Raw genomic sequence first — 17,537 nt, 5'->3', positions numbered from 1 at the left:
TGTTAGTGTGGTGCCTTTCATTAGAAAAAAGACTTTTGGTATTAATGTCCCTATGTAAACTGATTTTTCTGACTTCTCTGGAATTTTTCCTATCAAAAAGGCAAGTTTCCTTAATAGGATAAGAAACATTCAGTCTGATATCAATATATTATGCAGAGATAATTGTGTTTTAGGTACAATACCTTACATGTGTTATGGGGGATGAGATTGCTAATGAGGAGAGATGACATAGGTACATAAAATATCTGGTATAGAAAAAGGCAGTTGAAAGCTATTGTTTACCCGCTCCAATAATAAAAGAGCAAGATGGCACTTACTGAACTTGAGAAAAATTTAAACTGTTAAAACCAATATTTTTATACAGTATATAATTATGTTATGAAATGCATTTCCTTGGTAATGTCTTGAAATATTGTGGAGAGACAATTTCTTCGTATTTAAAGGTGCAACTAAACTCCTATCCTAAGGTCAGTTTTTACCTCCCATTGCCCTTGTAACTTTAAAAAAAAAAAAAAAAAAAAAAAAAAAAACTCAGTGAAGTAGAACTTTTTTCTGAAAACTTAGAGTCTCTATTTTCTGGTTGTAGAGATTTAAAAACTAACTATTTTTGGAAAATTAAACTGGTTAACGTTTGTATATATTGAGAATGGAGTTAAATGCTCTGAGTGTTTATAGTGTCATTCACTAAAGTATCCAGATTAGAGTTCCCCAAGCTGGGGGGCATGCTCCCCTAGGGGGCATGAAGGAATGTTCAGGGAGGCACAACAGGGCCTGGGCCAGCCCCCATAGTGTTCAGGGAGGGAGTACCACCCAGCCCTGCTCTGCCCCCAGCTCTGCTCTAGCGCTGGTCTGCGACCCTGGCCCCGAACTGTGGCTTGGCCCTGAACCATTGCTCTGATAGATTTCATTACTGGTGTGGCAGGGAGAGGGTGACAGAAAAAGTTTGGGGGTCACTCGTCTAGATGCTCTGTTTCGCCGGAACACCCGGTTGATTCAGCTGGTAAATAGCCAGCATCAGAACCTTATGTGTAGGCTAGTTTTCAAGCAGACCTGTGTCTGTAATATATATAAATAAATAAAAATCAGGCATAAGTCTCATTGAACCAAATGAAGAAGGGAAAGGAAAAAAACATGCCAGTAGAAATTTTTTCCATAAAAGTAGATGCGTACTATGAGCATTTGAACAGGGGCACCTTTACATAGCTGCTCATTTGATCAGGCAGAATTTTCTAGGTGGATTGACTCCCGCAAATGTTAGACTTCAACACAAAAAGTGTGCTCTGAATGGTCCCCATTCTCCACTTGATCCATGCAGCCACTTCCCTTCCCTGGCTAAATCAAGTCTATGGTCTGTGATTCACATTACTACCCAAATGACCAATCCATGTAATTCTTCTAAGATCATGCTGAGCTTTCAACACCACATAGATTATAGATGCTAGGAGGGAGAGTGGACCCAGAACCTTATTCTTTCTTTTGGATGTAGAGGCTTAAGTCACTTAGAAGGATGAAATCATCAGGCACAGTTCAACGCATTAAGTTTTGAGTGCATATTGTGCAATGAAGTATTTTCATTGTCTTTTTGTGTTCAAAATAATTCAATACATGGTTTTCTGCACATCACATTTAATATGAAAAGACACAATTACACAGTGCATACTTTACTATGGGAAAAAAAGTAATGAGCTGAAAGGTACTTGGTCCTTCCTCTTTAACTGCCACTGATATCTGCAGCTAAAACTGTATAGGCTTCTGATTCTGAAACTTATCTAAGTGCAGTCTCTCTGCATGTTAAAAGCACCACCTTTATTTCCACGTTGGTAGGTGGTGTCTCTTGAATAACTTTGAGAGACATAGGCAATACCTTGAGTGATGTGTATATATTAGATTTAATTAGCTGAAATGGCTGTAATTTTTGACTTTTTCAGTGAATGGCTTTGATTTGACTAGGGATTTTCTTTGACGTTGTTACTTTATTTTTGAAATGCAGCGGATTGTAGTAGATTGCTATATCTTGTCTTAATTCGTACAGGTACAGATGCTAAATTTGCATGTGAAAAGGTGAAAGCTTTAATGTTTGGGTTTTTTTGGCCAGACTCTTTTTTTAAGTTTGGATGGCCAGCACCAATAATAGTCTTGGGGTACTAAGAATTTTGTTTAGTGGCTCGGTGTTAGGACACTTCACTTCATTCCAACCCAAGAATCTACTTTGTGACAACTTAAGTCCAAACCCGGTGCACCTGGGTACGTTTGGTATCCACAAGCAGGTCTCAGACTCCAATATCTCAGGTGGTGTCTACAAGTGGGTCTTACAGTTGTGACTGCAAACCATCTGCAGCAGAGTGCAAGTATGCCCACGAGAAGCACTCTAATTGCAATCACAGACAGTTCAAATGTCTTCACTTGTTTGAGTGTAACTTACTGCTCCCTAGTTTTGTTTTATTCCACTCAAGCTTTCTGTTACGTTTGTTTACACTTTCCCATGCCTGCATCCTCAATTGGCTGGAGAACAGCCCCATCCTTTCATACTGAAAAACCATTAAGGTTTTACTTTGAGAAGATGACGATCCCTAGAAGCACTATTCAACCTTTTTTGGACATCTTTCCCTGGTAATATTGCTAGAGGACCATATTAAAATTACTGCCTGATGGCATTTCTCAGTGCAGTGATATAGCTGGCCTGGGTCTTAAGGAAAATGTCAGGGTTCTGTTAATCCTTAATCAAGGCAGCTTCTATTTTCTGCTATAAAAAGATATTTAAATTATGGGGACAAACAAAGTAGTCATTGAAGCCCTGCTCCATATGTTTATCTATTGGTCTTGCTTCAGTTCATACTGTCAAGGGAGATGTTTAGTTTATCATTATTAGGACATCCCTCAATCTGCTTCCTTTCCAAAAGAAGAATTCTTCCATGAGAGTGTTTTAGGGAAGGAAATGGTTGACTACATGTATCAAATACAAATATTTAATCTGGAGACCGGAGTTCTGTTCCATGCTCTGCCACAGACTTCCTGTGTAACCATAGGTGAATCATTTAGTTCCTTCATGCCTCAGTTTCCCCTCCATAAAATGGTGTTAATACTTCCCTACATCCGATGTTTTGTGAATATAAATATATTAAAGATTGTGAAGCGCTCAGATACTAGAGTAATGGGAGCTATATAGATATATAAAATCAGTGTTTTGTATATAATTCAACTTTAGGGAGGTCTTGTTTGCCACTCTTGAAAGGAACTGTTGAACTGTTGGATCCAGTGAAATACATGGGGATGAAGCATGCTTAGAAGGACATTGCTCTTGAGCCATCTTAGAGGTGCCTCAGAAGGCCAAAAATGTAAGAATTAGCGGACTTTCCTGCATGATTTATATTGGAGACCCAAGAGTGAGAATCCTATAGGAATACCTTGTACTACTTTAAAGAGAATTAATTTTCCTTTCAGAAAAATGTTCTGTACGTGTGGTGACATGAAGTTATTCCAAGTTTGACCTGCTCTTTGAATGAAGGAGGAGTTGGGGAATGTATTACAAAATTAAAACCAGAAAGCTCAAACCAAAAGCTAAATTTGCCCTTGTATAGTTTTTCCATAGTTGCCATTTGCTATTGAAAGGGATATGCTCAAGTAATCTTGTCTTTTTAAAAAAAAAAAAAAAAAAAAAAAGGGGGGGGGGTGGGGGGAAGAGGGCTTCGGTCTTGTTCAAATTTGTTTGCCTGCCTGCAGCTTTAATACTTTATGATGAGGGCTGTCAAGCTATTAAAATTAATCTCGATTAATTGCGCTGTTAATAGAATACCATTTATTTAAATATTTTTGGATGTTTTCTACATTTTCAAATATATTGATTTCAATTACTACACAGAATACAAAGTGTACAGTGCTCAGTTTATATTTTTGTTTACAAATATTTGCACTGTAAAAACAAAAGAAATAGTATTTTTCAATTCACCTAATACAAATATTGTAGTGCAATCTCTTTATCATGAAAGTTGAAATTAAAAATGTAGAATTTGTTTAAAAAAATAAAACCCACAAAACCTGCATTCATAAAAAAAAACCTATGTAAAACGTTAAGGTCTACAAGTCAACTCAGTCCTACTTCTTGTTCAGCCAATTGCTCAGACAAACAATTTTTTACATTTGGAGGAGATAATGCTCTCCGCTTCTTGTTTACAGTGTCATCTGAAAGTGAGAACAGGCATTCACATGGCACTGTTGTAGCCGGCATCGCAAGATATTTATGTGCCAGATGCGCTAAAGATTCATATGTTCCTTCATGCGTCAACCGCCATTTGGTCAACTTGAATGTCAGCTTTGCTCATGATTTCTGGTGTGGATGTTATAAAGAATTTGCACACGTCACCAACTAATTTTTTGCATAAGTTTAAAATATAGCCATTGGATATTAATGGCTTTTTGGTTTCTATATTTACTAGTTCAGAGTTGTCCTAGGTGTCAGAGGTGAAAAACTCTTATCTGATTAGTAGTCTCCTAAATTGAGCCATCCTTCCAGGATTCTTGTTTCTATGTCACAGACTTCATTTGATACCAGAACAGTGTGATTCCCAGACTGGCTTACCACAGTTTTGTTTTCTTTGCAGGGTGGGAAGTCTCACAAGCATCGAAAGGATCGCTTGCAGGATCTGATTGATATAGGTTATGGCTATGATGAAACAGACCCTTTCATCGATAACTCTGAAGCTGTGAGTAAATCTCATTTAAACAGGAATAAAGACGTGAGGCAGTACACCGGACCGTAGCTAGAACGCCGGATTTGGGATCCATGCGGGGACTGCGTTAAAATGAATTGCAATTAAAATAATTAAATTTGGGATCCATGGCCGTGACCGTGTTATATGCAAATTCGTGCTATATATGTGCGCATTCTAGCGAGGGTCCGGTGTACGTACTTTTTACTTTCTGCTGTGTGCATGGTATGAATCCAAAAGACACAAATGACTTCAAGCACCCAAGAAACTATTATTGTATTAATTTTTATAGCCATTCACAGGCATCATTGCATCAGAAGAACAAAGGTACACTGTATATTAAAATTAATTATTTGCCTTACTATCCCATAGATAATTAAAACCAGAGATTTTAAAAATCAAATTGACTTCCTTATTGATCAATAGTTCACTTTATCACACTTCGCTCAGCTTTGTTCGTGAAATTAGACTAGTTTTGTTTGACTAAGTCTCCTGTTCTGGCAAAATGCTGGTATGTTTGGGTTTCCAACACTTCAGAGGAATGTTTGTTTTTTGGAGGTGAACCTAATCACCTTGTTTTCATTAACTTTAAATGTTTTGTTATTGAAATAAGTACATAAGGAGTACTGGTGATAAGCCAGTATGGCTTAGAAGCAAGATTCAATAGCTTATTTAACCCAAACTTCAAAAACTGGACATCCAGTTGAAGTGAAGTAAATGAAGCATTAACTCACTCCAGGTAAAATCTTAGATGGAAATTAGGCTATGGCCTAGTCTACACCCAAAACTTAAGTCAGTCTAACTATGTTGCTCACGGGATGTGAAAAATTCACACCCTCGAATCAGCTTAAGCCTCGGTATACACACTTCTAGATCAACGGAAAAATTCTTCCATTGACCTAGCTAACTGCCTTTCAAGGGGATGGATTAACTACTGTGACAGAAAAAACCCTTCTGTGACTGTAGCAAGTGTCCATGCTGTAGTTCTGCTATAGCGCTTGTAGGGTAGACCTATCCTAAGAGGGTATCTGAAGAGAAGTTAGATATAAAAACAAATAGCTGGAAATTCTTTAAGTATACCAGAAGCAGTAAACTCGTGAGGAATTCATTGAATATCAGACAGTTAAGGGAGCAAACAGGCTGAGGCAAATCCTATTGCCCGGATGCCCCAGATAAATGAAGTGCTATCCAGGCAAGTAAAAATATAGGGCTTTTTGCCTGTAGGACAAGGACAATAGTGGCGGTCTGGGTGTAGGCTGAGTCATATCAGGCCCAGCAATATTGAGCTGCTATTCATAGAGGAAGATGGCCAGAAGGCTTGAGAGAGAGTGGAGCAAAGAGACTTGAAGTGAGTCCTAGCCAGAGGGAAGGAGAAGGAAATTGGACCCAAGAGAAGTGTGTTGCTTGGCATACGTCATGCAAAGCCTCTCTTGAATGTAATGCTGGTTAGTACTTTATTCAGAGGCAGAAATTAAGTCTGGGCTTTTCAGTGATAGTTATGTGCTCAAATGCAATTAGAGTAGCTAGAAAGACAAGCAACAGTTGATTTCTTATTTGAGGGCCACTGTGAATTCTCACTTTGCTGTGGAACTGCCTCAAATAGCAGTGTCTGTTGTAGGGTGCTCAGAAGATCTCGTGTGAGGATGACTTCATTGCCCTACTTTGTATAAAGGAGGTCAGCCAGCTCCCACCCACCTCTGTTCATTTGCTGCAACTACAGAGAGCAAACTGAACATGCTTTCATTTCCTCAGGCTAGAACTTCCCTTAGTCTAGCTTGATATTTACAAGAAAATTGTTAGTTTAGAGTAGCATAGGACAGTTCAGTGTAGACACCCTTCCCACGTCTTGGGAACCTGTCAGGTCCCAAACCAGGCTAAACTAAAAGTGACATCGAAGACCAAATCAGCACCATCTATTCAGGTCCCAGTAGCATTGGTGGTGATGTAGGCAGCTCCTACATTTTGCTGCCTACCCTCACTCAGCACTACTGCCATCTGCTCTGACACCAAACCTATCCTCCATTGTCCCTATCTTGGCACTGAGATCCACTCAGAGGCCCATCTGGCTAAAAGGAAGGAGAAGAGGAAGCACATCTCCCTACAAGAGAGACATAAACAGAAGAAAAGGAGGAAGTGCTCTCTCTCAACTCATGAGGGCCTGGAAGACACTTAAACAGTACTTAAACTGTCACCTCTTCACCACATGCTGCTAGAGCTAGACATCTCAGCACCAACTGGACTCCTCATTGCTGCAGGTCCTGATAAAACTTTGATCTCTCCATGCCTGAGTGGGAAATGCACCATGGAGGCTACTAGCCACCACATCACATGGTTTGCTGCCTGACTTCGCTGACTTCTCCAGTCTCAATCTGGAACTGCTGCAGGGTACCTTGGACTCTTTCAGAAATAAAACCGGAGGGTCCCCCAATTTGACCAAGATTCTGGTCCCGTTCCCTTGCCTCAGATCCAGACAGTCTTCACCTCGTCTTGTGGCCTTACATATGGGACTCCATGAAAGACCTGCTGGAGGCTGCAAGATCAACTCTGGCATAGACCTTCACACTGACATCTGTGCCAATACTCCTTTCAGCACAATCTCCTCCTCTAACATCAGTGCTTTTACCAGCATCTCTATTCCTCACTTGGTGTCAATGCAATCGTCCTTGCTTTCACCAGATTCTTCAGATCTGCAGGTATTCTGTCTTTCATCTGAGAAATACAATGAGATTTCTTCCTAGGAACCATATAAAGCCCCTTTAGAGAAACATACAGGTGGCACCTCATCAGAGGATCAGATAAGTGCTTCATCTCTTTTCCCTTCTGACTAATAAATGTTTCAGAAACTATTGGGCAATCGCAAATACTTCTCCAGCTAGCTGCAAGCAAGGGGTCACAGCACTGGAGAAATCCTGTGATCCCCATGTTCAACGTATTACAGGTGCAGATCGGGGAGAAACTGCCTCTGCCTACTGGCTTCAGCCTTCTCAGTCCAGCCAAAAATACTTCTTTAAAAAAATATTTTGGCCCTGCCTGTATCCAAGATAGTGATAGGATATACCCTAAAAGACACCAGTTCCTGCTGCAGCCTCCTTTGGCAAACTCCATGATTGTATCTGTAATAAAGGAGACTTAAGGGCAACAAGACATAAGACACTTAAGGGCAACACTCTGTCAGAGAGAGATGAAATTTGGATGTTTTGGCAGGAGAGCTTACTTACGTGGTTCAGTAGGCCTTCAAGTGGCCAGCTATAAAGCTGTGATATCCCACTACAGTTATGGTTTGTTTGATGCCATAAGCCCCAGCCTTGAATCCTTCTTCAAGGAACAGAAGGAAGTGGCCAAGACTCTGGTCACAAATAGTCATATGCTTGCTTGATGCTCTTGAAGAGCAGCCTGGGTTGCCTTAGATGCTAGTGCAAGAAAAATGGCCACAGGAATGGCTCTTGGGAGGTGCTTCTGGTCTTTTACCTGGATCCTGGGGTGGGATTGGGCAATTCCCTTTTGAGGGCACTGCCCTTTTTAGGGACAAAATGATGAAGACCTAGAGATGATCATGGCCACTCTCCACTCCCTGCAATTAACGCAGTTCTCTTCCTCAACTCTGAGGTTTTTCTGCCTGTCATTTTGCTTCCAAAGACAAGCTCCCAGGCAACACCAAGGGATACATCCCCAGAAGTGATATCGGCCACCTCTTAAACCTGCTACTGGCAAATAACCTCAGCAGTATAAAAGTAGGCTTCCTCCCTGTGCATCCTCACACCCCTCAACATCCGCTTCTAAAAAGCAATTTTGACTGTCTGTTTGAGTCATGTACCATGTCTCCAGTCTACATCTCCTCTCCATACATTCACACTTTCGGACTTTGTCTTTCTGCAGCACCTGTTGCATGATTACTTCTGATTGCTGGTTACTGGACACCATTTGTGACAGATTCCATCTAGTTTCACACATGACCATCTTGCCACCCTCACCTTTCTCTTCAAACACCCATCCTATAAGAGCATCCTGGTGGAAGAAGTGGATTTCCTTTTTCAAGAAGTGAGTCAGAGAGGTGGGACACTGTGAACAGTGTCTGCAGGAAAACTCAGGGAAAGTGAGAATAAAATCCTATTTCCTGATCCCCCAACAAGAGCAACTTTCTGAGATTCTTGACCTCAGAATTCAGAACAGATATATAAAAGCATTCAAGTTCAGGATGCTCTCTAGGGGACATCTCTTCCTTATACCAGTGGATAGGTGTGCAGCTCACAATTTAAAGAGTGCCTGTTTTTATCTGGCAATCAAACATGCTTACATCAAGTATGCTACCAATTTTGACTTGTCTACAGCCCCAACAAGTGCCTCACAGTGGCTGATGCACACCTCAGACATGAAGGAATATTTGTCTACCCATATTTTTGATGACTGGCTCCTGAGGGCTAACTCAGTGAAGGACCTCTCCTCAGAGATTATTACATGTGCAACTTCTTCCAGTCTTTTTGGGACTGTTAACTGGAAGAAATTGACACTTCAACCTGTACAAAGAATCATTTTAATCAGAACAGTCTTGGACTCCACTCAGGCCAGTCTTTCTTCCACAAGAAAGTTTTTTCAAATTCAAGACCGTCTGGCAATTCTTAGGGAATAACCAGTATGTACTACGTGATTTCCCCCCCCCCCCCCCAACACTATTAGGCCTGATGGTTTCATCACTCTCTCACACCCTTTGCTTGTCTGAACATGAGACTTTTACACCATTGGCCATGCCAAATGTACCGTCTTCAAAGGAGACTATTCCTTCTCAAGTGTTCCAATAGCTTCATTAGTGGGAACAGGCACTGCTGCAATACCAATAATTCACAAGGACCATGTCCTCCAGGGGATACCTTTTGCTCTCCTCTCTCTTAACATCATAATCCTCACCAGTGCCTGCAATCTGGTCTGGGGTGTGCATTACCAAGACTGCCAAGGACACAGGCTGGGAAACACTTGAGTCTACACCCCTTATCAAGACACTGGAACTTAGGTCAACTTGGTGGGTCCTCAAAGCCTTTCGGCTATCTCTGCAACAGTGTGTAGTATGTGTGCTTACAGACCATACCACTATCATGTAATACAGCAGCAAATAGGGAGGAGTACTGTGTATTTGTAGCTCTCTTCTTGCTTCCACAAATATCTTTGGCTGTGGTGCATCCAAAGCCACCTAGTAGCTCTTTGCCTTGCAGGCGAGGTGAATGTGTGGGCAGACTTGCTTAGCAGGAAGCCTCAGGATCATCCATACAAGCCGTCTTTGAATCCAGCAGCCAGTGTGCTATTTCACAGATGGGCCCAACCAATAATAGATATATTTGTGACTGAACAAAAGACCAGATGCCAAGTGTATCGCACAAGAGCACTCAGACGAAAACCTTCTTAAGGATGTGTTTCTGGTGGGCTGGAGTCAACATCTTCTATGTCTTCCATTCCATTCTCTTGATCCTCGGGGTCATAAGAAAATCAGGTCAGACTGTCAACATCATATTGTCCAGCTTTTCTAAATAGTCCTGAACCACTTCTTTGTCCACAGAGGGCTGGTCACCTCCTCCCCATGCTGTGCTGCCCAGTGCAGTAGTCTGGGAGCTGACCTTGTTCGTGAAGACAGAGGCAAAAAAAGCATTGGGTACATTAGCTTTTTCCACATCCTCTGTCACTAGGTTGCCTCCCTCATTCAGTAAGGGGCCCACACTTTTCTTGACTTTCTCCTTGTTGCTAACATACCTGAAGAAACCCTTCTTGTTACTCTTAACATCTCTTGCTAGCTGCAACTCCAGGTGTGATTTGGCCTTCCTGATTTCGCTCCTGCATGCCCGAGCAATATTTTTATACTCTTCCCTGGTCATTTGTCCAATCTTCCACTTCTTGTAAGCTTCTTTTTTGTATTTAAGTTCAGCAAGGATTTCACTGTTAAGCCAAGCTGGTCGCCTGCCATATTTACTATTCTTTCGACTCATCGGGATGGTTTGTCCCTGTAACCTCAATAAGGATTCTTTAAAATACAGCCAGCTCTCCTGGACTCCTTTCCCCCTCATGTTGTTCTCCCAGGGGATCTTGCCCATCAGTTCCCTGAGAGAGTCAAAGTCTGCTTTTCTGAAGTCCAGGGTCTGTATTCTGCTCCATCTTGCAGTGTGGAGGCTAATTGGAAGACAGTTTCTGATTTTGGAGTGTTCAGACATCCCTCTTACAATCCAGGAGGTTGTCTATCCTAAAATGCAATATGCAAAAATGGAAACAGTTGACTGTCTGGGCCATAGGTAAGGGACTCACTCCATCTCCAGTGGAGATCCTTGCAGTTCTAGAGTACCTCCTACATCTTAAGTTTCAGGTCCTAGCCATACTCTCCATAAAAGTCCGTTTGATAGCAATATTTGCTTTCTTGCAATTTTGTTGGGGACAAATCCATCTTCTCTCATCCTATAGTCTCCAGGTTCCTTAAAGTTATGGTAAATGCACTTCCTGCCTCTCCTTTCATGACCCCTAAATTTCGTTTTAATGAAGTTGATAGGTCCTGTGTATGAGCATCTTGCATGAGCCTCTTCAACATTTATTAATCAATTAGTCTTCCTGATCGGTATTACCCCTTCTAGAAGCATGAGATCAGTGCTTTGATGGCCACTCAACCTTACACTGTAGTGCACAAAGACAAGCCCCATTCCAGCTTCATGCATAAGGTGGTCTCAAATTTCCACTTACCTCAATGTATTTCCCCCCAATCCCATTCCCACTTAAGAAACTTGTCTACATACTGTAGATGTAGTGAGGACACTTTTTTTTTTTTTTTTTTTAAACCTGAAAAGAGAGAGAGCTCTTTAGAAAATACTAATGGGCTACTTGTAGCATTTAGGGAGAAATGCCAGGTAGAACCCATTACCAAATAGACTTCCATATTGGGATAGGTGGTGTATAGAACATTCCTACATGTCAGCTAGGAAACCAGTACTCCTTGATTTAAAGACCCATTTTGCAAGACCCACTATATCAGTGGCAGGCCTTAGCTAAGTTTTCCTGGTGGAGATTTGCAGAGCAGCAACTTGGAGTTCAATGCACACTTTCACCAGGCATTGATCCTTGGATTTAGCATTATGCTCTGATGCATAGTTTGGGAACACAGTGCTACAGCGTGCATTTAGCGAAGAAATCCTTGCCTGGTGCACTTCTGGTAGAGCGCTGTTTGATAATCTCTCTGCAAATTAGAATACTCAGAGGCTCTCATAGGAGAAAGAGGTTATTTACCAGTAGCTGTTGTTCCTAGTGTTGTCTCTGTGTTACTGCATCTCCACCTTCCCCTCTACCTCCAAGCCCTACATAACATGGGACTTTGCAGCTGGGAGATGTTGTCCACTGTATGAAAGCCCTTGTCTACACTACACAGTTTTGTCAGCAAAAGGTAGCTTTTGCTAGCAAAACAGTGGAGGTGTACACACTACAAAGCTACTTTTGGCAGCAAAACTCTGCTATCTTGCAAACAAAATAAAACCACCTCGATGAGAGGCATAAAGCTTTTTGTGGCCAAGTTAAAGTGACAAAGCATCAGTGTAGATTCTGCCGTTCATTATGTCAACATAACTGGCCTCCCCCAGTGTCCACCGTGACCGCTCTGCTCACTATACCCCTCCTGTTTCAAAACTCTGGGAAACTTTGACATTTCTCAGGGTGGAGAGCTCTCGGAGGTGATGAGGATGCAGCTCCTGGTATCTGAGGAGTCTGTGGGAGAACTCGAAGGGAATCACAAAATCATTAATGTGGAATCAGCTGGCAGGCAAAGTGAGCAGCTGGGGGGGAGGAGGGGGAGAGAGCGGTGTTAGGGGAAGAGGCTGCTGAGCAGAGCTGGGGACCGATGTGCGGGGGGACGGGTGAACTGGGGGAGTGTGTGTCAGCAAGCTCTCGCTTAATTCAGACAGCAGCCCAAGCAAGCAAACCTGGGGGAGAGGGACACCCCTCCCCCACGCACATCAGTCCTAAGCTCTGCTCAGTAGCCTCTTCCCATAACGTACACGCTTCAACACACGCTGTCTCTCATATACACAATCTCTCTCACGCTTCCCCAACACACACACTGTCTCCCCGACACTTGCATGCTCTCTCTCTCGCGCACGCACACACCCCTCCTGTCATCCTCCCCCCATCCATGTCAATTGAAAAGCAGCTGGCAATCTAGTAGGAAGCCCATGGAATGATGGGATTGAGAAACCTGCATCATGCTACACTGTACTTGCCCCAGGAGGTATTGCAAACCCTTCCCAAAGTATCCTGTGGTCAGTTGTTTAGTGGGATAGCGTCCCAAAGTGCACTGCTCTCTGTCAATGCAAGAGCCGCTAGTGTGGATGTGCTCTGCCACCAGACACAAGGCATAGTGTGGACATGCAACAGCGGTTTAATTGAAGCAGCATAACTTCTTTGTTGAGACAATTCTGTGGTGTAGACAAAGCCTAAAAAAAGTGCACTGTTACCCTCACACAAGCTCTCTTGTGCACTCCTCCATAGAGACAGCTTTTCAGGGCACAACTGTACCTCGATGCCAGGAGTGCAATATCCTATAAGTGTGAATACACAAAGGTTACTAGTAAGTAACCTCTAGTAAGTTACTAGTAAGTAACTTTTCTTTTCCCCAAGCAGGACAAAGTAGGTAGTTTAGTAGCTTCTAGAACCTGGCAAATGTCACGGACAGTTAGTTTAAGATGAAGAATAAAGCTATATTGCAAACTACAGTCAGTTCAAAGGCAGTTGTTTTTGCCAAGCAAGCCTGAGTAGGCTGTGTAGTAAAATAAACAACAATTTGATTTGCTATTTTTATAGTGTAATTTGATTCCCTTTAGATGGGAGAGGGCCTCTGTACTACTTGTTTGTTACCAATATAATAATTGCAATTGTAGGCCTAGATTCAGCAAGGTACTTAAGCAGGGATCTAACTTCAAGCACGTGAGCACTCCCATTGACTTTGATGGGACATCTGAGGTGCTTAAAGTTAGCCATGTGTTTTAAGTACCTTGCTGAACTGAAGCCTTTGGTGCTGTCAGGGCCAGGTAGCTTAACATAGTGTCAAATATTAATTTCCAAACTAAACATCTGTATTTTTAAAAATTACACACAGACTTAGTTGACTTTTTTTACAAAGAGAAATGTCTGGAAAACATCAAATCACCCTGAGTTCCTTGGGTTTAAAAATAAAAATAAAATCAAATAAAATCCTGAATCACCAGAAGGCAGTACTGACGGCCCTGGGCCAAGTAATCTTAAAGTTTGCATGTGGTACAGAAGAGTATGTTAAATCAATATGAAAAACTGAGGACACTTTTCACAATTCATGGAAATCTAAATATTTATTTAATATCAGATTTTTTTGTAACTTGCCAAATGCATGAGTCTTTCTGAAAAGAGCAGTCCTCTTCTAAGTGTTACGTGTATGTGACCACTCTGCATGTGAAATCTGTGGAACCAGAAAATGGCAATTTTGTCCATAAAAAAAGTTCTCACTTCTGTAAAATGAAAAATGAGATCCAGAAGTTCGTCACCTTGATTTATGCCACTTATTCAGTTACTAAATGCAACTTCAGTTTTAGAGATCTTGCAGTTGCATGAAAGGCAGTGATCAAAATTTATGTGATTGTGACCTATTTGGAGCATACTGAAGAAACTGAGCTGGGGCTGAGACGGTCAGAGTTAAGGAGATCAAGACAGGCAGATTTGCGGACACGTGTTTCATGATGGACATAACTACCACTATGACTGAAGTCTTCCTTACTTCTTTCTGAGGGGATCTCTTTTTGAAAATTTAGAAAGTGCTTTGTCGTTGTTCATAGTACTGAAAGACAATCCTGGCCATTATTTCTGAAAACTTACCCTTGGGGCAGCAAACCTGAAAAGTAAATATTTCTGGATCTTTAGCGCTATAACTGCAGAACAATCAGATCTACATACTTGAAGCTGCCAGATTACCAGGCTACAGCAACTACCATTCACATGGTTTCAATTTCTTGACTCCATACAGTGGGCTAATGATTGTGAACTAGGTCTAAGACTGACAAAAATGACACAGGTATTGAGAGAGGAGATAAAGGAGAATGTGATATGTCAGTGCTTAACTATAAAGTTACACTTGAATATTATCAAGCTTACAACAAATGACATTGCACGTGCATGTTTAATAAAAGCTTTTAACCACTAAGCCCACCTGCATTCAGGATAAGTTGTGCTTGATGGAAATGTGTTCTTAGTGTCCTACAGCACTGTAGTGGAAGAACATAGATTTTCCACAGTGAGCTTAAGAAAAACAAACCCATGTGTCTATATATACACCAAACCATCTCCAGGACTTAATACAGATGGGACTGTAGAGCTCAGTGTGAATGTTTCTGCCCTGTCAGTTTTTTTTTTTCTACTGGCTTGAAGCTGGAGTGAGGGATACAACGAGTAAAATATTTGTGGAAACAATAAATGGTAGTATTAGTAAAAGGCTGAACCAGTGTTACTGCCTATGACCAGATCTAGATTTCAAAACCAAATAGACATCCATAATATTTAGATATTTGAATATTTGTTTAGACTGCATCAGAACTGAGACTATGGTAGTTCTCTTACATAAAGAGACAAACCTAAATATTTCTGACCTGAGAATTAGACATGCTCAGTATAAGAACAAAAATAAGGAGCCCTTCCACAGTAGTCCAAAACAGAATGCCTAGAGTGCATGATTGAAGAACTGCCTTTAGACAGTCATAACAGTAATTGATTTCATTCTTAACTTTTGAGAATGAGTCCACAACCCAAGAGAGGGACAACCTTTCTTAAGACTGGCCACATGGGGTCAAACCAGTCATCCATCTAGCCCAGTATGTTGTCTTTTGACTGTGGCCAGTGCCAGATGCTTCAGAGGAAGTGAACAGAACAGGGCAATTTATCTAGCGATCCATCCCTTCTTTTCCAGTCCCAGTTTCTAGCAGTTAGAGGTTTAGGGACACCCAGTACATAGGGTTGTGTCCCTGATCATCTTGGGTAATAGCCCTTGATGGACCTGTCCTCCATGAACTTATCGAATTCTTTTTTGAACCCAGTTATACTTTAGGCATTCAAAACATTCCATAGCAGTGAGTTCCACAGGTCGACTGTGCGAAGTATTTCCTTTTGTTTGTTTTAAACCTGCTGTCTATTAATTTAATTGGTTGACCCCTGGTTCGTGTGTTATGTGAAAGGGTAAATAACACTTCCTTCACTCCATTTATGATTTTATAGACCTCTGTCATATCCCCCCTACTAGCCATCTCTTTTCTAAAGTGAACAGTCCCAGTCCTCTAAATCTCTCTGCATATGGAAGCTGTTCCATACCACTAATAATTTTTGTTGCCCTCTCTATACTTTTTCCAATTCTAATATATCTTTTTTGAGATGGGGCAACCAAAACTGCACACAGTATTCAAGATGTGGGCATACTATGGATTTATATAGTGGCATTACATTTTTTGTCATCTTATCTATCCCTTTCGTAACGGTTCCTAACATTGCTTTTTTGATTGCTTCTGTATATTGAGTAATGTTTTCAGAGAACTATCCGCCATGACTCAAAGATCTTTCTTGAGTGGTAACAGCTGATTTATACCCCATCATTTTGGAAAACACAATGTGCATTACTTTGCATTTATCAACATTGAATTTCATCTGCCATTTTGTTTCCCGGTCGCTCAGTTTTGTGAGATCTCTTTGTAACTCTTCTCAGTCTTCTTTGGACTTACTCACGATAATTCATTTTGTATCATCTGCAAACTTTGCCACCTTACTGTTTAACCTTTTCCAAATCATTTATGAATATGTTGAACCTCACTGGTTCCAGTATAGATCCTTGGGGGACCCTGCTATTTACCTTTCTCCATTGTGAAAATGGACCATGTATTCCTACCCTTTGTTTCTTGTCTTTTTAACCAGTTACTGATCCGTGAGAGGACCTTCCCTCTTATTCCATCATTCATTGCTTTGCTTAAGAGCCTTTGATGAAGGACTTTGTCAGAGGCTTTCTGAAAGTCCAGGTACACTATATCCACTGGATCACCCTTGTCCACATGTTTATTAACCCCCTCAAAGAATTCTAATAGGTTGGTGAGGCATGATTTCCCTTTACAAAAGCTGTGTTGACTCTTCCCCAGCAAATCGTGTTCATGTGTATAATAATTCTGTTCTTTACTATAGTTTTAACCAATTTGCCTGGTACTGAATTTAGACTTACCAGCCTGTAATTGCCAGGATCGCCTTTGGAGCATTTTTTATAATTTTGGTTTCACATTAGCTATCCTCCTGTCATGTGATACATGCTGACTTAAGCATTAGTTGCATACCACAGTAGTAGTTCTGAAATTTCATATTTGAGTTCCTTCGGAACTCTTGGGTGAATACCATGAAGTCCTGGTGACTTATTACTGTTCAGTTTATCGGTTTGTTCCAAAACCACCTCTATTGACAGCTCAATCTGGGACAGGGCCTGATATTTCCTCCCTAAAAAGAATGGCTCAGGTGTGGGAATCTCCCTCACATCCTCTGCAGTGAAGATTGATACAAAGAATTAATTTAGCTTCTCTGCAATGGCCTTGTGCTTCTTTAGCACCTTGATTGTCCAGTGGCCCCACTGATTTTTGGCAGGCTTCCTGCTTCTGATGTACTTAAAAATTAACCGCAATTTTTTTTTAATAAGTCTTTTGCTAGTTGCTCTTTATTTTTCTCATCAGACAACCATATCTGAAGTCTTAGCTGCTATGCTCCTGTGATAAGAATTTTTCCCCATGCCTGACAGCAAATAAAGAGGATTAGGACACTTCAAAAAATCATTCAGCT

At 41.3% G+C, this 17,537-nt stretch overlaps 1 protein-coding gene across 1 annotated transcript in view; it reads left to right on the top strand.

The window, feature by feature from the left end:
• Positions 1-17,537, top strand: part of UBN2 (ubinuclein 2) — a 99,511-nt gene that overhangs the window by 10,633 nt on the left and 71,341 nt on the right. The window contains exon 3 of the mRNA XM_074941746.1: positions 4,599-4,700. Coding sequence (XP_074797847.1) covers positions 4,599-4,700 — 102 coding nt within the window. The remainder of the gene's footprint in view (positions 1-4,598; positions 4,701-17,537) is intronic.

This window comes from Natator depressus, chromosome 1 (genome assembly GCF_965152275.1).
Source record: "Natator depressus isolate rNatDep1 chromosome 1, rNatDep2.hap1, whole genome shotgun sequence".
Taxonomy (NCBI): Eukaryota; Metazoa; Chordata; order Testudines; family Cheloniidae; genus Natator; species Natator depressus.
Note: the sequence above shows the minus strand (reverse complement) of the source record. Positions and strands in the feature narration are given on the sequence as shown.